We start from the raw sequence: 21,786 nt of genomic DNA, 5'->3' as shown, positions 1-21,786 counted from the left end.
GGACGCACAGAGAATGGGAAATATATAGCGGGTAGAATGCGAGCAGGAGGCTGGGAGAATACGACGGTGAAACTTTATCGATTATAACAATGTGCCAGCCATCGTTTTTTTAATTATGTAACAGATTATGGATTAATGGGTGCCCGCCTCCCCCACCAATGGGCATTATTACGTAAAATAATAATCATTTTCATGCTTGTTAAGCAACGAAATATGTGGAAAAGAGCGTAAGATAACTCGAAGGGATACGAACGAGTAATGTTTGTCCGAGGAAATACATTCTCTTCCTCCTTGATTTAAAGAATTTACATCCATTATAAGCTTTTGCATAATTTGCAGCTTGGAATGTCATATTATTTAGCGGGACATTATAAGGGCGTGAGAGCGTGGCACAGGAAGCAAAGTGAGAGAAGCAAGTGTTACAATTATAATTTATAATTTATCAGTTTTCGTGGTGCACCATGAAATTGCGAGCGGTTCGTTGACGGATAAGAGCTAACGCTTTCTTCAAAACTGCCATCTTTCTTCTTTTTCTCGATTCTCGTACTTCTCGTCGACTTGGTTTGATAAATTAATCAAAATTAATTGGTTGAAGGCGGTTTACTGGAACAGCCAGCCGGCCGTATAAAACAGTTGGACAAATTTTCGTTGACCACGACTAATACGCTCGTTGCAATTATTACGTCGTCGCGTTTTAGCGCGTTTGTCCGCTAATCATGTGGCGTGTATGAAGCGTAACTAACGCGTAATATTAGAATGGAAATTGAAAAAGCTTGTGCGACTGAAAATTGTGTAAATATAACACTAAACATTCGATTATTAGCCGAAAGTCGTGTGGAGAAAACGAGATGTGTCCAAGGAATGATTTGGAAGGTTATGTCAATAAAATACACGTTCCTCAATATTTGTAAACTCCATTATGTTTATTATCAACAATTTTTATATTTTTTATTTTTTAATTTTTTTATTGGTTATTTAATTATTCGATGAACAGCGAGAGAGAGAGAGAGAGAGAGAGAGAGAGAGAGAGAGAGAGAATCGCACACTTTTTCACTGAGGCTTAACAAGCGATTGAGAATCATTACTAGCACGGGGCGTGTTGTTGAGACACGGCCACACTGATGAGGCTTAAAAAATTAGCGTATTCGTGTTAAATTTCTGGTCATTGTATTGCTGCACGTGTCACAATTGCTCAAAATGTTAGAGGCAATACGAATGAGAATGCTGTGCACGCCTTTAAATTACACGAGTCGTGCAGAAAATAAAGCGGTCGAGCATTCAATCCTAAAATCATGCACACACATATAATGTATGCGCTGCGAGCGCGCGCGTGTGTTGGTGTGGCAAAGGGAGCGCGGACTGGCTGGGATTATTATAGGTTAGCTCAAAACGGACCATATGCGCGCGTGCGACAGGACGCAGGAACCTTTGCGGCGACTGGCTTCCTTCAAAACAAAGAGAAGGAGCGTAGGGAATCGACGACGGCCAGTAGTGAAAGGAGATGGCGGCGATTGGCGATCGGACTGGGCTGGGGAGAGGAGCTGAAGAGAAAACGTGGAAAAGAGCAGAGTAGAGTCGAGGTGGGGCGGAAGTTACGGTAGGTTAGAGGCGCTGCTGCGTCTGGAGACAGTGTGGAACCCCGTGTGCCTGCGTCGACGGCGCACTCGGACAACGCGCAGCGAGTGGAATGGTGGCGTCGTGAGGGGGGAGGGGGAATTCGCGACTCGCGAGGAGTTCGAGGAACTGCGACGCGCCTTAGCCGCGAGGTCGCACGTGTTCCTCTGTCCTCTCCGCCTCATCCCCGCTCGAACCCCTCACACCTCCCTTCTCGTCGACCGCACACTCTCATCCTCGCGCGATGTACAACACTCGGGCAGTCCTTGGAGCGGACGATCGAACGCCTCGCGCACTTTTCCTTTCGGCCCTTCCCCACTAAATCTTCTCGCGCCAGACATCGGATTAACGGATATGTGACATGAATATTTGTTTCTAATAAGATACGCTACATAGTCCTGGCCGCCATTTGACGCGTTTTGCTTTTACTCTCTCTCTCTCTCTCTCTCTCTCTCTCTCTCTCTCTCTCTACCTCATTTCACTCTATCCATCTACATCTATCACTATATCTCTCTATGTATCTATCTCTATCTCTCAAGCCCTTAGCAATACGACTGCTCCAATTTTTTTTCGGCGCCGTGGTCTCTGCGCGATTACACATGTGTATGTGCGGACATAAAACAGACGGTGGATATTCGATCGTAATAAATGCTCGACGCTTCTTTTAGAGCCTCTAGAGCTTTTTTTTCTTGCCAGATGCTAGCGAGGAGACGCTCGAAGAATCTTTCTTTCCACTACCTAGTTTGCGAAGTTTGAACCGAAAAAGTTACTGCTCTATATATTTTATTAACTTACGACGTCGGTTATTTTCACACCCATGAATGCGTTACTTAATAAATATTCTCATATATATTTTCTTCTATTTTATGCTATGTTTAGTCCAAATTCGGCGAAATTAAGAGACGTTATATTTTATCATTCGTTGTAGAATGATTGCCAACGACAACAGTTGAGAATGGAATATTTGCCAAAAATTTGCACGCTATTAAATGACTCGCCGCGTATTATTTTCACGGCTAATTTAATTGTACATTATATTATATAATGTTATTTCATATGTTCTTTGTCCGTATAATTTATCAGTATTAGCGGCATAAATGTATAAATAATCAATCTCTTTTGTCCAGTTAGGGCAATAATTTTTGACTAATGTATAAATAAATTTGACTGCTAAATGCGAGACAACATTGGAGAAAGGATACTTTATGTATTAGTTAGAATAAATGTATAAAAGTAATAAGGTAAGCTAGGCAGTGTAAAGGTGTATGCGTAAATGCGTAGATAATTTCTAGATGAGTTTTTAGTTTTTTTTTTATAAACCTAATTGGAAGACATCCCTCATCATTATTACGAGTTCTTTTGTCTAGTAATTTTGAAATATTAAAGCAGACATTGCTCTTAGAAAGTTTTGTATCGTTCGATAATAACTGTATCAAGCCTTTTTCAATGGCATGGGATATAATTGAAAGCAAAGTGAGAAAGACAGAATCGAGGTAAACTGCTTTCAATTGTTAGTCTTTCATTTTTACATATACTTGGGCGATATTTGTTTTTAGGCTACAAGTTAATTCGTATTTGAATAATGGTTGGATGAGATTATCGAGACAAAAATGTTCACATCTCATTCGAAGTTTTACCGTTACAAAATTACATTCTTTAATTATCAGTGATTTAATAACAACGCGATTAATGTGGAAGATTATAATGCTGCTGTGCTTGTAATTTGTTAGACTCCAGTTTCATTATTAAATTTTATATTCAACAATGATAATAACAAAAAGTAATTTAAACAATTCAATTTAGTAATAACATTGCAAGTCTTTTACCATGTATATAGATGTATTTGGAAAATTTTAATTATTTGGTAATGAAAGTATAAGTTAAATTTTACAATAAACATTCTAATATTTTTTTAAAAATTAATGGACTCCAATTGAATTCTATGAATAATGATCGATCAAAATTTCTGGAAAAACAATAATTTGTGCAACCCTGCTTATAAATGGAATACTTTTTCGTCGGGTATTCTGTGATCCAAATTACTCGTAATACATTAATTAAATATTTTATGAGATAGTCACTTGGCCAGGGAATTAAAATTTTGTTATACCGTGCGAGTCCTCGGGAGTGCTTGGACATTTGGATGAAAAATATCTTAACGTTTTATATAAGTAAATGTAACTATCCTACCTTCCCTAATTCCATCTATCTCATATAGATTATTATCGAATATCGATGAGTTTCTTATTTTGCAATATCGAGTATTAATGAAAATGGCCGTTATTAATTATTGTTGATAGTTATGCAAAAAAAAAAAAATAAAAAAAAATAAATAAATAAAAAAGAATTTTAAATTCCCGAAGATATGAATTCTCAACGTATTTGATCAACAAAATTAAAATTTATAATATATGCAAAGCACAGTGAGAGTCAAACTATTAAAACAATAATGGTGTGTATCCATTCGTATTGAATATATATATATATATATATATATATACATTTCTTTCATGCAATATGATTATTTCGTATTGCGGATGTAATTTTGAAGTATCGTAGTTTTATTGTAAAATACTGACTAAAGATTTTAAAAGGTTTAAACTTGTGCCAGTCGATTTTTTAATTAAAAACACTTTACTTCCTGAATAAATATTATATAAGTGACTGAAGTTCTTAAAGACATTTTTCAATTAATTTCCTTCCATAATTCATAGATATAAGAAAAATCAAAGCTATTAAATATTTCTGGCATGATAGTTTAAAAATTTAATATTAAAAGTTTAAGTATCAACAATTATAAATACAATTTTATGTATTCATGAATTCTACTTTATCGTTTTATTTCGAATTAGAAAGTTTCCTCAACGTGTCAGTTTGCTTTCAATTTTGTATGAAACGCAACGTAGCTAATAAAATACAAAAATTAATAATCGGTTAGAAAAATTGATTAAGTTGTGAACGTCAAAGTAAAAATATGTACGAAAAAAGAGGTTATCAAGCATAAACATATGATTTGTAAAGGGATCGCAATGGATTATTAAATGTATCGAAATTGTATACGACTGCTTAGAAAAATAAATATATTCTTTGTACCATAATCCTGTTAACAAACAATAATAATAATAATAATAATAATAATAATAATAATAATAATAAACAATAAAAAAGATTTTATAATTATAGAATTGTCTCGCTTTGTCATGATGGTGATACGTGTCGTAAAGGAAAATTTCTTATTTACATCAGTATTGAAGCTTCATTCAAGAGTTTGATCGGAGTAACGTCGTGGCCACTACTTAATTTCAATCGGAAAAATTTTTTAATTATACGGGCTTGTGCGTTAATGCGGCCGCTCGGAACAACATTGTCATCGGCTCCACTATTCTAGCCGTTTACATACGCTTTTTTTACGCGCAATGAGCTCACGTCTTCTTAATCTATCGCTTCTTAAAGGCCCTTATTCTAAGCTTCATCTCGTTTAGTTTTACGAAAGCTGATAGACGGCAGATGCGAGGTACTCGGTTGTTCATGGCTTTGGCGAGTGTAACGGAAGCCGCAAAAAGAGCGGCAGCAGCAACACGGGAAATGAGGATTTCATATTGAATTCGCATCGGGTCGGGTCAGCACGTCGACTTCAGTATGTGCGTGTACACGGCACGGTGCATTTGCGCGGGGGAGATTGGCACCGGGGGGGGGGGGGGGGGAGGGGGGCGGGGGGGGGGGGGGGGGGGGGTAGAGAAAAGGTACACCGGTAGTGGGCGAGAAACCTTATCCTTCTTTTTTCTTTTCTTTTTTATTTTGGGTTACGCTCTTTTTCGTAAGTTTATTAAATCGAGCACTATTTGATTCTTATTCGGCATTCTTCAGTTTACAATGTTGGGAGGCGGAGGCGACTCTTCAAGTGCTTCGTCTTTAAGGCCTTTTCGCGCTTTCTCGATTTTGAGCTCGTTTTGCTTCAGTGGCGAGACAGACAAACGTTAGATATCAATTAGCTTGCGCATTAATAAAAAAATAAAAAAAAAATGGAGAAACAGTGCTTGGGCAAATAAATGAAAAGTTTTTGACAATTATCTCCGTATTTAGAGACTAGACACGGTCGATGTCTATTCACTTAATAGAGGTAAAGCAATGCTAGTTATGCTCTGAGTGAAAAAATGTCTTCCCTTCTTTTCAATCTCATTTTACCCAGTATCTTATTGCTTTTAAGTACGTTTTCAGGTTTCATGTCGCATCGTTGGGCTTCTTTCTCTTGTGTATAGAACATCGCTTGAGGAAAAATAAATGAGTCTGCGTTTTCACTTTGCTAGTTAACGGATTATCCACCAATCCAATAGAACACTCACTTTTGTTATTTGAAATCAGTATGTCTGGTTGGTAGGACTATCCGGTCAGGTAGACAGCGTAATAATGCAGTCGGTTGGCGATACATTGCAAATATAACTAATGTTTTAGTGAAGAAGAGAGAAGGCGACAGTCAAATCGAATTACGTTGTTAGAAGCCGCAGTAAGGACGATCTGGAAACCCCAAAAACTAATTTCTCTCTCTCTCTCTCTCTCTCTCTCTTTCATTTTCGCTCTTTCACGTCATTATCCGTGCTCGCGCTTACGCGAGCGCACACAAACACATGCACACAAGGACGCTGAACGAGTATCGCGTTTCTCTTTCACGTTAAGACACTGTAATCTAAGGCTCGTGTGGCCTAAATGAAGCGAAGGTCTTCCCAAGTCCTGGTCTTTTTACTACGGTTTCTCGCATTCATTTACTCTATGTCAGATGTAAGTGCGTAAATACAACATTATTACGTTGTATTATGGATTGACTATATATTCGATTAGATACTATCTACTTTTCTCTCTTCAATATATTATATTGTCAGAAATTTGTTTTTTTTTTTTATCATCGCAGTCCTTTTTTAAAATGATTTACCTTGTGTATTTGTTTATTCATTGCCTATAATAAGTATTTAAACGATGTTTTTATTAAAGAACAATATTTCATATTCGTTGGATATTAATTTTCAAGCATATTCTTTTTATATTATTTTTAAAAATGATCACATGTAGTATTACTGAAAGAATATCTGTCTTGTTATGTGCGCATTGAGTATTGGATTTAATTTATTCGTGCTTAACATTTTCTACAAAAGATTATTTATAACAAAGTGTGAAAACTTACGCGAGAAAAATTTATTTTCCAACTTTATAAGAAATGTAAAAGAAACTTTAGGCCACATCTGTTTTATAAGAAATTGTATTTTCTTTGATAAATTTTACAAATTTTAGGATTCACGCTTAATCGAAATACACATTTGCTACATTAACGATAATTCTGACATTTTCTCATAACTTCATTTAATAAAGTGTTATTTAACAATGCCGAGTAATTGTTATGCAAGTGTATAAGAGACGATTGGTGATAGTGATTTTTCGATATCGGATTGTACAGATTCTTTTTCATGTAAGATCATATACACCGTGATTGCCAATATCAAGTGGTTAGATATTGGAGATTATTGTTGCTATATATGGTGTATTAATCGATCGTCTATTTAGACGATCAATCCCATCTTCTAAACGGACTAATTACCCGGAAGAATTAATTTTCATCTGTCTTTGTACACACAGGGTATGGGGACTACATTCGAATTTGGCGAGAATGAAAAAGGGCGGGAAGGGATCGAAGCGTTTAATCACACTGTAGCTACATGTCAGCGATTGTCAAGAATCGCAAAAGATCTTATTGGTCGGTAGTGGGAGGGTGGGAGGGACGAGGGTTGAAAGGATGGAAGGTGGCGGGGGTAGGATATTGCTCAGAATTCATTTTTCAAGTCACCCTCGATAAAACCACGACGTACAAAGGTGTAGTGGTCAAGCGGGTGACGAACCGTCAGGTCTAAGCAGTCGGCGTTGCTTCCGGATGAAAACGTCTACCAGAGGTCGATCACCGCCCCTCCTTAAATAAGTCTCCATTTCATTCTGGCGACTCTCGCTTAATCATTCGGAAATATAATATTCACGTGGCCAGGCGATCAAGGGAAAGTTTGACTTTTTTTTTTTAACAGTGAATGCGAGTGGAAAGCATAAATATCGACTGAGGCCCACTTCCAAAGCCACGAGCAATGTTTTTACTTATATTTCGTGATTCGGACTGTGATTTCTTTTATTGGATTTTCGAATTTAAGATTAATTGGCTTAGGAGCTAATCACGATAATTTCGCTTACCTTTGTTTTTTGCCTTTTCACATTCTAAAATCATTATATTAAAAAATATTCATAATTTTTACTGATTTTTACTAGTAATTATTATTAGCATACAAAAATCATTTGATTTACTTAATATGTATGTACATTAACGGTGTACTTGCCTACGGTTCAGCTTCCATACATGTGAGATAATATTGAAAACAATATCAAAAGGGATATTCGACCTCCAATGAAACATTATTCTTAAAAATAATTATATTTCTATTGCTATCAAAATTATATATAGAATTTAATTTTCAATGTACTGATTATTTAATAAATTTCATATTGGAAGATTTAAAATTCCAGATAACTGGAGTAACATATCGCTTAAAATTTTTCTCCCATAAACAATAAGGAGAAAAAATATTAGTTCATTATCCATATAATTAAATAAGATCATCAGGAAAATCTTCTATTTATGTTCTATTGTTATTATTGTTATTATTATTTATTTATTTTTTTTAAATCCTACTTTTGGAAAAGTTGTTTTTATATTTTTAAATAATATGGGAATGCATATTTTGGTCCTCTTATTTATGCGCACGTATGAGTGAAACGACAAATGTGGTCTTTCGGCTTTGTGCGAGCAAGAAAATTCGGACGTGAGATACTTTCATGACAAAAAGATGGTCGACAAAGGGGAATAAGAGAAGGGACGGAAGAGTGAGTGAGAAAGAGTTTGTTGTATGGAACCCGACACGAGTACGCTCGCGTGTGTACACGAGTGTACGAGCAAGCGTACGTAAAAGAGAGATAGATAGAGAGTGAGTGATTGTGTGTGTGTGTGTGTGTGTGTGTGTGTGAGAGAGAGAGAGAGAGAGAGAATAAGAAGAATAGGAGTCAATCTGAGTTTGTGGGAATTATTTTATTTTATCCAATATTGATCAGATCGTCATAAAATCTTTTGTACTTTCAGATTATTTTATGCGCTGTAAAAATTAGAAGATTTCATTTATACTCTCTAAAATTTATTTCAAATTGAAACGCTAAATAAACATTAACTATGTAGTTTGGTATTGTACGAGTGAACTTGTATGTTTATTTTTTGCTCGATTTTTATGGATTTGTCCTTACGTGTAACACGTGATACGAATTAAACTTCTTTATATTAAGATAGGCAAAACGTTTAGTTAGATTTACGATTGACTAATCAATTAGCTAGTTGCAGTTAAGAGAATAATTTAGTAATCATCGGTCACTTAAATAGCTTTAATTGAATATATCGTAAAATAAATCGTAATTAATAATCGTAATCTCTATTCTCGAGACATTTTCCTATAAATTTTGCATTCATGTAGTAAGCTTCATACTTTTATCTGAAATGTCATTATTTGATTAACTTGCACTGCTATTGCCTGTATATATAAATTTTACATATATATCTACTTTTCGTTGTTACATTACCTTAGATGAAGCATTGAACTTTGACAAAGAATATAATGAATAAGTCTGTTGACTTTGTTGTTTTAAGGTAAAACATGATAATGGAAAATATCTTTCACTAGCCTATTATTAACTATTAACGGTCTTTTCAAGTAAGTGACTTGTTCCCACTCTCCTACTCATCAGTTGTAACTCCAGGGAATTTATAACGCGCGCGCGCGCGCGTGCTCGTGTCCCTCGATTTTGTGCGAGTTTGTGTGCGCGAGCATATGGGTGGGTGGGTGGTTAGGTGTGCATGTATATGTGAGTGACACATCGTTGGCATGCTCTGCTTCTACGTACGTAAAGTAGGTTTTGTAGGACAGATATCTATGTAGCTACACAACACTGTACTGTACGATCGAGTCTCTTCACTTCCTCTCTCTCTCTCTCTCTCTCTCTCTCTCTCTCTCTGTGTCTATCTATCTATCTATCTTTCACTCTCTTTCCCCTTCCCATCCTATCATCTTTCTCTTTTAAATTGATTTGAGCACGTGCCAATAAACTCAAAATGTAAATAAGGATTTTACTGAATCGTTAATAAATATTGACTTTATAATAGAACTTGTTTTATGCAAATGTGTGCCTCATTAAAAAATAAAGGTGCTGGTAATTGTACTGTGAGAAAATCACGTAAATTCCTTAAGCGAAAAATCTTTTATTGCAGTTTTTTCTTAAATATGTTAAAAATGCAAAGGAAAAATAATGAGTCGCCTATTATTGAGCAGAATAATATTAACTTAATATCATAGAGTTGTGCAAAATTATAAATTGGCTTTCATTTGATATAATCGAGGAAAATAAAGATCGTGGCGAGTTTGAATTCCAATTGAAATATCAGTTATAGAAATTCATAGGGTCAATGCTTTAAGCTAATCCTACATATCTTTGGCCTTTTCTATATTTGCTAAGAGTCGCGTATAAAATGTCTCGTCATTAATCAGGCCAAATGGATGCCAGCTAAGTTACAAGTACATACAAGCAATTGGCTATACTCTCCCTCCTTTCGGTTATTGCGGGAATTTATGAAGTTTCTCATTTACATTTAAAGCCACATAATTGCTGGTTTTGCGTGTCTTTACTGCTACGTTTCCCGAAATTGCTACGGTAGTGTGGCAGTGGTGAACGAAGAAAGATGAAAAAACGAGGAGTGAATTTGCAATTTTCGATACCGCGAAAGAGAAGAGAACGCGCCTCGGATCGTAAAGTCCGCGAGCGTAGAGTGAGGGAAGATGTAAGGGGAGTGATGTAAAAAAAAACATAGAGTGTAAAATAACGCAGCGATTGTTGTCTGCGGGACGCAATTTGAAGAAGGGGCGCGAGGGAAACGGAGAGAAAAGGAGCCTATGTTGGGAGAAGAAAGGAATGACAGAAAAAAGTATAGCGGACTGGAGTTTAGCGGGCGAATGAGCTCGTACTCAAGAGAAAGATTAAAAGAATCGAGGAGAAGGAGTAAGAGTGGATAACTGAATAAGAGAGAGAGAGAGAGAGAGAGAGAGAGAGAGAGAGAGACGTCTCGAAAGATTGCAACAAGGCGTATTAAGAAGGGCAAAGTAGATATTCTAGGCTTTTTTGATGTGACTATTTTCTTATGTAATATGTATAATAATACACAAAGTTGCATATTATTTTTTTCGTTTACATCCTTACATGAGTATTGAACAAAATGCTGAAAGCCGTAGTTTTGCTGTTGCTCTTTTTGATCCTTTTTCTTAATAAATCCTATTCATTTGTATTATCTCCTAACTCTTGTCTGGCATAGAAAACTTTGTTTAACTCTTTTTAACAATCGGTGTGTAATGCGTATTATAAATTCACACATGTACATATATACTATTTTTTAAACGATAATTGATTTTTCATTTTAAACACGCCCGAATATATGTATATATGCACTTATGAATTTTAATATACAGGCACACAGGCACTCACACACGCGCACACATACAAACGCACGCGCACACGGATACATGCACGCACGTATACGCGCGCGCGTGTACGTACATACTATTGCACATTCCAACATACTCGCACTGACACGTACGCACATCGACAAATTCGCCCATACGTTCTGCATACATTCATATCAACATTCATACACGTATACACAAATATGTACATACATGCATATATAGATATATTTATATTTATAAAAGTTTGTCGTAATATTGATATCGTTAGTTTTGATGGTAATTATTGAGAGAACGTTAATATTAATCTTATAGTACATAACACTCTAATGTTGATATTGCACGATCATAATGAATTGGAAAACTGAGAAAACGGCAATCAAATATTTCTGTTACATAAATGTCACAGACATAAAATAATATCGCCAGTACTTAGTAATTATTACCAACAGAGTGCTCAGAGTTTAACTTTATTTTTGTTATTTTCTGTCTCGTTCTGTTGTGTACCTTAATGGTTCCGTAGGATCTCAAGGATCAGGAGTGAGATAAAGCGGAGGAGCTATTGTCGAGTAGCGTCCTCTTTGTTAGAAAAGGGATGAGAAGTGGGGCGCCGGGGATAGGGCGCAAGAGAAAAAGTATTTCTCGTGCGAAACCCGCGTCCCTGGCGACGGCGCAGACTTTTTGCCTGCGTTACGACGCCGGACCGGCGACCCGCCGATATCACACACGTTGCCAAGCGCCGTTTAATAACCAAGCCAATGACAATGACGCCAGCGTCATTAGAGTAACACGTCCTACCGATCAGAGTCGGCGGAGCCGCTGGCACTGCGCAGGTAATGTCATCAACACACATTTACAGCGAGTATTAAAGTAAGGAGCGAAATTTATTTGTCATATCGCCACAGTTGTTTAGACAAACTATCTCTCTTTAACCTTTCTATCGCTCAATTTTACTTCTTTAATGTAATATTAATGCACGAGGCATAACACAGGCAAAAAATCCATCCACACCAACAGAACGCAATACACAACAATACACAATAATACATAACGCACAACGTACAACGTACAACGCACAACGCAGTCAGGCAGATTTAGAAATACGGGCAGAGAGAGAGAGAGAGAGAGAGAGAGAGAGAGAGAGAGAGAGAGAAAGACAGAGACAGAGACGTGTGCGCGCGTGTTTCGCCTAGCGTCTTGTTATTTCTCGATCATTTCTCTACCCTCGTATTTACGTACCATTAGACACGGGCGACATCCGGCATACTCGGATGCTCGGACACACGTGCATCCTTCTTTCACCTCGGATTTCATTAAGCTCACCGGATAAATGCGGCTGGATTACGTTGTCCACAAACTCCGCTCCTCCTACTTTCTATCACTTTATTCAAAGATGCAAGATTTTATACGACTGAAGGGATATTAATAAAAACGTGGACCTATGATCGTTCGGCTAATATTAATATTAATATATAATTCGCGTGTTAAGCCCGAGGCGATAAATGCGATTAATTTTGAATTTTTCTTCTCTTACCAGTAGAGATGAGTCGAAGGACCTATTGCTTTTCGACATTGCGACCGCGACTTTTATTTATCGACGACCATATACACTATTGTCGACTAGTGATTATTTTAAATGTGTGCTCGCATAGACAAGGTCAGGCAATACTGGGTCGGTACAAGCAATAAAGTCGCAGAAAGAGAACCGAAATAACGGCACCAGCATTAGCTCTATTAAAGGAACATTCTCGAGATAGCCAAAACAAGTGTACAGATAACTCGTGGTCGAAGGCTTTTGAGAAAGTCTCTAATAGAGCCATAGGTACGCTATTAGAGTGCTTGTAGCGTTGTGCCAGAAGCTTCAAGCTTCGAGCGCGACTCACCCCGACTTAGCTGAAATCAGATTAATTCATCTTTTTTCAATAATCATATTCCCCATTAGACTATCGAACTGTTATAAATTTAATCGGTAACAGTGGGTTATTGGGGGTTACTGTCTATGCTGGTTGGTAGCCTCTTAATTAATGCTCTGCCATTATTTAAACCAATGCATTAATTTATTAGTATTCTTATTCCTTTTATATATTTATTTTTATATACGCGCATACACACATCCATACATATACACACGCCCGTATATATATATATATATATCAATGTAAATGCTTATATATACGCTGTACATGGGTGGTAGGTAACTCGTCGTATATTGTTATTTTGTTACATTTATCATACTCAGCAGTTAATTAAATTTATATAGGCTTATAGAGGATATTGATCAATCGTTTAAATGATAATAATTTTTTCGCCGTCATATGCGATCCCCTAATCGATTATTATTGTAACTCTAACACTCAGCATCCTATGTACGTTATAAGCCAACGATTTTCATTTCGATCATAATATTCTGATGCCCAAGATTATTTAATTCCGAAAATCAATTGGACATAATTCCCAATCTATTGACTAAGCAACATCTCTTTTAACTTGCATTATTAATTTTTGCTTGTTTTACACGATCTCTTTCGCGTGAGGCAATTGCATCTATTCGCGTTTGCGGACAACTTAAACGTATTAAACACTTTTATTCCTATAAGTTTACGTGAAATGAAACATACCGAATGATACCTTATTCATTATTTCCTTCACGTCGCTCAATATTCCACTCTGCTAATGGTTGCGCCTAAGTAGGTCGCTTTTTTATCAACTGATGGTAACTGTATAATGCCGACAAAGCAGTTCCCTATAACGTACGGTTTTTAACCATACCAATCTACATTATCAACAGTAGGAGTACGTGTTGTTTGTCGTTAGTTCGCTTCACTAACTGACATTCCTATTCTATTTATCGTGTCTGCTGCAATGAGATTATTGACCTTGTAAAATTACGATTCTACAAAAGTTCAATGTTCAGTTGGTTTGCAGCAAATTTCTCCATTATTATTTTACGTAACAAATGTACATCTGTACATATATATGTAGATATTTGACCTATACACCTCTTAACAATGAATATTATCTTACTCTGAATATACGTATATATATATATATATATATATATATATATATATATATAAGAAATATAAAAATAATTCAATTAATTTATATTTTGTTAATTTAATTGTATATACGAGCGTGTAGTGCGTGCGTTGAATAATAGCTTTTGTGCAAATTTAATAATGAGGAAATAAAGTAAAAGAAAACCAAGTGTGTTTATAAATAAATAAGCATTCATAAGAGCTGCTGACATGCATTAACATGAAAACGTAAAGTTCAATGAAAAAATCGTACATATTATTGGTTATTATGATTTTTACGTATGCCATTGTGGGCTTCAATTCATTATTATAATATGCAAACTTTATGTAACCAGTGCGTTATATAACAAATTCGAAAAATACAGTTCCATTCATCTATAGTATAAATATAAAATTATTATTTATACATCGTGAGGATAGAATGTAGGAATTAAGAAAACGAGTAGCGCGCAATTTGGCAGACGCTCCTTAAATTTGTTTTTTTTTTATTTTTTAAATACGAACCTCGTAGATGTCCCAACCATACCAGAAATCATAGAAATACTAAAAAAAATCAGATTAAAAGTGACGGGGGATTATAGAATTCGATGCACGTTGTATTATACATAATGCAGAGTGTGTGTGTGTGTGTGTGTGTGTGTGTTTGTGTTTGTGTTAGTGTAAATAATGAAATGTCCAACTGTTTCTGTATAAAAGTCTCTCGTGTTACCGTAAGCTCTACGACCTATCGTATATTCTCTTTTGTCCCAGCGTTGCGCCGCATAGACAATTATGTCCGTGCTTGATAAGTGAAACACGCGGCGATCTGCCCTCTCTCCCTCGATTATCAATTGCCGTTTGTTTCTCATTATCTTCTGTTTTGCGCAACCCTTGTTCAGGAAGTGGAAGATGGGGGTGGCCTATGGGCGGCGGATCGGGAGGGAGGAAAAGGGACAAATAGATGGATGCGCCTTTCTCGGCTTGTCAGTTTCAGCTTTTGTTGAAGCAGGACACAAGAAACGACGAAATGGCTCTTGATCGTCGTGTATAGGTGGTACGAGAGTAATGTAGGAAACGACGGGAAAAGGTGCAAAACGAGCGCATACATTCACGCACATTCGAACCCTCCCCCCGAACACGTCTCTCCGAACACACGTAAGCGGGCGTTTGTCTGGGGAATCTAGTGTCATTGCCAGTGCCAACGGGGGAATCTGGAAGGGTAGGGTGAAAGCGCCTCGCAGCGCGGATGCTTGTCCGCCGCGGGGTTGCGAGCGAGAGGGTTGAAACGGTGCGAGGGTGGGACGCGAGACGGCGTTGCAACAGTGCCGCCATCTGACCGACATGACCCGAACGATTTATCCCCTTTACGTAGTGCAGCGCAGCCCTCGCAACGCAACGGCACGGCGATGGCGTGGAGCGCCGGCTGCGGGGTGGCGGGTTTGGGCTTGTCGAGGGCCGGTGGCAGGGCGGTAACCGAGAGGAAAGGGGCCGACCGCCTATCCTTGTAGTGAAGTAGCGTCCCCGAGGCAGCGGGGCCACGTTTCGTTTAACCCCTCGTCGAAGGCACTTTTCTTTCGGCTCCGTTTTTTTCCACTCTATATGACTCCCACTCGTTCGTCTTGATTCTCTCTCTCTCTCTCTCTCTCTCTCTCTCTCTCTCTCTCTCTCTCTCTCTGACCACCTCTCACCCCACCCGCGTCCAACCCCCATTTTATTATATACTTTTTTCTTATTATGTATTGGCTGTCTAACGTGACTGGCGGCTGCCTACCTCCTACCCCTCGTTACACGCCGCTCCGACGCTCGTTATCCGCACGTTAGTCCGGCAACGGCGAGTCGTCATGCCCTCCCGCTTCACAATCCCCGGCCTTGCAAAATAAGTTTCCCTTGATCGCGGCGCTTTTTAACAAGGAAATAACATTGAAATAATCGTTGCCCGTTCGGCTCTACCGCCCATCGCTAAATAACAACCTCATCCACAAAAACAACACCCCCCCCCCCCCCAACGACCGATAGTCGTCTCTTGTCTTAACCATATAGCCAGTCTGCGCCGACATTGGATTTAACGCACTAAGCTCATTAAAAAATGCTCAGGCTCATGAATTTGGGCCGTAGGTTGAGAACAGACATCGTCCCCGAACCCCAACTATATTTAAATAGCCTACATTTATATTTCTTAAGGCGCGACTCGACGAGGACGGGAGTCGGCTCTTTATCTCTGCGCTTTTCGTCCGCCACTCCCGTCCGTTGTTGTCCCTTTCGGCAATCGATAGATTCGTGCCCGTCGACGTGCTGGCTTAGTAAAACTCAACTTCATTCGCAGCTGCGCACAATCGAGCCCGCGACTCCTTCTTAGGATCCGAGCCACGGATCCGAGTTGCCTGCTCTAGAACTCTAGTACCCGAGCTCGCGCCCAGCTCCTGCCGAGGAGTCTCACAAAAAGCATCAAAGCTTCCCTCCCGAGCCACCCCCTCGCAGATTTATTTCCTCGTCCCTGGCAGAGGTCGTTCCCTCGCTCGCACCCTCGTACGCGCGATCGATCAAAGTCCGGCGTCCCTGGCAGAGATAAAGAGAGAAGAGAGAAGAGAGAGAGAGAGAGAGAGAGAGAGAGAGATAAAGACACGAATATTTTGTTATTAGCGGGGGTTTACGCGCCGCCCCCGTCCTCTACCCAACCCGGAGTTTGGTTCGACCCCATACTTTCGGGAACCAGTGTGGCTTGTCGCCGACAAGTATCCACGGGGAAGCTCGTGTCTGCGCCTCCGCACGTGCATTTAGGGTAATGGGAGGTCAAAGGCGCACCACTACCATCGGCGCCCGCGACGACGCCACTCTTTTATAGCCTTGACTGAATCGAAGAAACATGACCCGATTATGGGGTGAACGTTGTTGGCTACGGCCCCGCCTATCGATTATCGGCTAAAAGAGTTCGTGTACGCGCAGCGGCACGGGGCCGCGTTACTACTCGCTACGCCTGTATCGATTGCGCGAGCGGAGCTCGTCACTGCCGACGGCGACGACGTACACGCGCTATCATTGTTCCCACGTCCCGTGGCCGCTAATTTTGTGCTACCGCCACCGGCACCGACACCGACACCGTCACCGTACCATTAGCGACCGGCGCACTCGTTTGACACCCGATGGGTTACGGGCAGGGGCGGTAGCATCATCTGCGACTACTTCTCGCGCGACCCGACAAAACGGGACCCCCACAAACAGCTGACGGACGCCAAAGTCTCCATTTTCTCAGTAGCCTCGACATCCGTACTCCTCCTCCTCCTCCTCCTCCTCCTAGGCTACCCACTACACGATGCCCAGCAACTACGAGCGCCCGTGCCGCACCTTTATCGACCGGGGTGTATAACCATATCGCTCAGCCGAGTCAACGGGGCCCCTTGGTACTTCGCCCTAGAGGCTTGCCTCTTTGCGCTGCTCCCCATTCCCTCCCAACCCCAAAAATTCGATCCACCCCCGTCCGCGCCCCACCCAGTTCCCCTTGGCTTCTCGTACGCGCTTACTCCCGATCGCCGGCAACTCGGCCCCATCGGATCGCACATATGTTTATCTCCCGCTTCCGGCGACCATCTTTGTGCGCGCAGCGTAGCATCGTCGCGCACCCCGCCCACCTCGCGCGCGCGCGCCCACTCCCTCGGCCAAAAAACGATCTCTCGCCACCCCGTAACTCCGTTTCTCTTTGGGAGGCGATCGCGTTTCATGAAAATCGACCGGCCGCGAATCGCATGCCCCCAACTACTTCCTTTCTCGCAGGCCTCACCTCGTCCCCCCAGCCCTCCCCCTCGCCCCCGCCCCATTGTTACACTCGGTATCTAACGCGTCAGCGACAACCCGGAATGCGTCGAGCCTCCTCGTTGCACACTCCGTTTGTCTCTCTCCTTTCTCTTTAGGTTGCTGCCTCGGGACTCGCCGCTGTCATTATCGCGGTCCTTGGCTGCTCTGTGTTGAGCGGCCGCGAGTCAAGGACAATGTCCTATCACACCAGTAATTCGAATAAGGCGTACTGCTGTGACAGGACAATATCCACGACCGCGCGACGCTTCCGTCTGCGATGATTCTGCTTACCAGGAACAAAAGGAACACACTCCTCCGGCGTAAGGAAGAGCGCCTCCCGTCCCAAGGCCGGCTGATGACGTCCATTCTCATCCCATCGATCCTTACCTCTTTTCCTCCATCCCTAATTCTTCCAGCCGTACGATTTTTACCGGTATATCACCGTTCAATCGTGTCGCTTTGCACCGGCTCGCGACTAATTGTCGCGCGTTACTGCGTGGATTCGCGGACTCTCGCGCAGGGATTCGGGTACAAGCTGCTCGATCGAACTTCTCCACGGCACTGCGACGGCGGCGGCGCCTCCACCCCGGCGGGATGCGAACCCTCGGTGGCCACCCGCTGCGCCGCTCGCCCGCGCACTCATCCCCACACGGAGGGGGAGAGTGAGAGAGCCATATATATATATATATATATATACATACACACACACATTTATAATTGAGTGAGGAAGGGAGAGTGAGACAGACAGACAGACAGAGAGAGAGAGAGAGAGAAAGAGAGAAGCGGGGCTACCGGAACACGAGAGTATATTGATCCGCGTACTCTCTCGGAACCATCCCCTTCTGTGGGGGGCAGCGATGGTGGTGGTGGCGAAGATGGTGATGGTGTTGGTTGTGGTGCCACTGCCGCTGTTACTACTGCTGTTGCTGCTATCTCTACTATCGCCGCTGTTGCTGTTGTTACTGTTGCCACTGTTGCTACTATCGCTGCTGATGGTGGTGGTGATGACGGCGGCCGAGGCGACGGTGGCGGTCGTGGCGATGTCAGTGGCGGTGGGCAGCGACGGTGGAGTCGCTGATGATGGTGGGGGTGGATGTGCTAGTGGTGTGCGCCCCCGCTTCCTTCCTCACTCGGCGCCCGCTTCCGTCTCGCTTGCTATATCCGCGCGCCTCGCCTCCTTTCTATTAGTCGAACTGTGAAAAGGTGCAAGGGGTGGTGGATGGATGGATGCCAGTGTGGGCAACTTTCTTTGCCTACTTTACGTCCGCGGCGCCGTATATAAGGGATGGGCTTCTATTACGCACATATCGGCTGGTTGAATTTGGATGGCTGTATGCGTATGCGAGGGTGCGCAGATGCGCGCGCCCTCAAGAAACGTGGAGAGAGAGAGAGAGAGAGAGAGAGAGAGAGAGAGAGAGAGAGAGAGAGAAAGAGAGAGAGAGAGTAAGAGGCAAGGGCAAAACTGGCGCTATTGTTTTCTTCAATGCGTAGCTTAAGGGCAGAGCGGAATTTACGAAAGACTTACTTACTATTGGATAACAGGGATTTCTCGGGTTGTAGAATATTTTTGTTCACGTGACGTCAAAGGAGCGTAACGCTCGCTTATGCTGCGTGCAGTGAGAAAGGCAAAAATTCAATTTTATGTTTCAACATTTATGCCCGATTATCCCATGTCCCTGCCATGCTACTGTGACGGAGCAATAAGAGCAATATGTGCGCACGAAGAATATCGATGTTGGTCCGGGGAACCCCACTAAAAATTTCAAAGCCCCGCGGCGGACTTGGAAAAGTGTTGTAATGGCATTATGCAAGGAGGAGGCTTTTCGTACGGCTATGCTAATATTTGCACAGTCGATACAAGTTTACTCATTTGTTCAAGCCACAGGGTCATTTAACATGTTGGGCGATTAACGCAAATTGCATTGTTATTTTATAATTAATAGTACACTCGGCGTAAATGTCCTCATAATGAACAATTTAGAATTCAAAATATGTACGCTTCAGCGCTGCTTGTGGACGTTTACAAAGAATTTTAATCAATAATTATTGACGAGCCATTCGTAAACGGAATATCACTATTTTCCTTGAAACTTCCATTCTTCCATTGTTCAATGCGTTATAGCAGCGAGCAATTTGGATTTCACAAATTACTACGATGCATTGCAACTAGATATCGTGGCATTAGATTGTGAATAACAATATAACCGCGCGATATTTATCACCCCTGAATACAAATACAAAATTTTTAAATCAAGTAGCGCACTACTGTCTTTAACAATTTTAGGAATTTAGCGAGCATTGTTTTAATTCAATGCCCCTTCCCACGACAATCAACGCACTCTGCATTTACTTCATACGAGCTCTTGCACGATTGCGACGCCCGACATTGATTGGATGAGTCGCGGGCGATCCAAAAAGGACGCGAGTTTGATTGTCGATATTATCGATGCGCGAGGAAATGACGCAATTATCCCCGCGTCCAAGTGTACCTAGGCTAAGCCAAAGACGCTTGGGCTAACAAACGCTTGTGGTTTATTCTCAGGCCTCTCTCGCGTTAGAGCCACCCGAGCTATTGCTGACGATTAAAAAGAGAGACTTGCAATAGTCATTGAAAAACGATCGATTTGGTGCATGTTGCAGCGCTGGTATGGAGGCGGCGGCTGCAGCGGCAGCTGCCGCTGCCGCGGCTGCGGCCAACGGCACCGGCATCGACCACGAGTTCCATAACACCCTGGTGCCGATAAACGGCAGTCACTCGAGCAGCTCCGGCAGAAGCACACCCAACAGCGGTGACCCCGCCCCAGGCAAGCTCTTCGTCGGGGGTCTATCATGGCAGACGAGCAGCGAGAAGCTGCGCGAGTACTTCGGCATGTTCGGCACCGTCACCGACGTCCTCATAATGAAGGACCCCGTCACGCAGGTTCGTAGTGGCTCGATCCGAGTCTTGCTCCCTACCTAGCCGGGATAAAAGAGCGAGAGTGCTCTGCGGTGTACGACCGGGGATCTTTAATCGACGAGGTTTTATTCCTTCGAACCCCTTTGTAAACGTCCCCCCCCCTCTCTCTCTCTCCCATGCCCCTACCACTACCTCTACCACTACCTCTACCTCTACCTCTACCTCTACCTCTACCTCTACCGCTACCACGAAATACACTCGCAAACGCACGCACACGCACACACACGCACACACACGGACACACGTACAAACACCCACCAAATCACCTCACGTCCGCACCACACACGTCCGCATCTCGACCCGCATCCCAGCTCCGTATCTCGTCGATCGAGGCTCTCCGTCTGGGGAGGGTCGTTATTCTGAGGGGGGCTGATATTATGACGCGTTTGGCCACTTTCATGGATTATGTACTTTCGCTTTGCAATGATACGATCGTTGGCCTCCTTCAACTCGTACGCTTAATACTTGTGTACGCAAGCGTATAAATAGCGATGATAACGACGGAGCACACGCGATGCGTCAAGGATGGTGATTTTCCCACATGTCACGTCTATCGCGAATGTAGTTTCGAAGTCTATGCGAGACTCGACTTGAACCACGGACATCGTGGGGAGTGAGGGTGGGAGCTCGGCTGCTTGCGGGGGACGGGTTGGTAAACGCGGCTAAAGTCATCGAGTCGGGGAGGGGAAACCGACGCGTAGGAGAGCATTGTTTAAAGTGATTTTCCTTGCGCGGAGGCACGCGAGACAAAGCTAATTCTCGTTCGTCGCCGTCCTTTCTCCAAGGCAATTGTAAAATTACCGAGGGATCCCTCGACTGCATGGCCGCAGGC

General features: G+C 41.7%; 1 protein-coding gene across 5 annotated transcripts in view; it reads left to right on the top strand.

Annotated features, from left to right (window-relative positions):
* msi (RNA-binding protein musashi) overlaps positions 1-21,786 on the top strand; it is a 105,600-nt gene that overhangs the window by 82,218 nt on the left and 1,596 nt on the right. For 4 of the 5 annotated variants that reach the window (XM_011506534.1, XM_011506558.1, XM_011506550.1 and 1 more), the window contains exon 3: positions 20,639-20,918. In XM_011506534.1, the coding sequence (XP_011504836.1) occupies positions 20,639-20,918 (280 nt within the window). Of the gene's footprint in view, positions 1-11,745; positions 12,026-20,638; positions 20,919-21,786 lie in introns of those variants that run through there. The other variant, XM_011506566.1, reaches the window with a different exon arrangement.

This window comes from Ceratosolen solmsi, unplaced genomic scaffold (genome assembly GCF_000503995.2).
Source record: "Ceratosolen solmsi marchali unplaced genomic scaffold, CerSol_1.0 scaffold10, whole genome shotgun sequence".
Taxonomy (NCBI): Eukaryota; Metazoa; Arthropoda; class Insecta; order Hymenoptera; family Agaonidae; genus Ceratosolen; species Ceratosolen solmsi.
The sequence above is the reverse complement of the archived record's forward strand: the minus strand, read 5'-3'. Positions and strand labels throughout refer to the sequence as shown.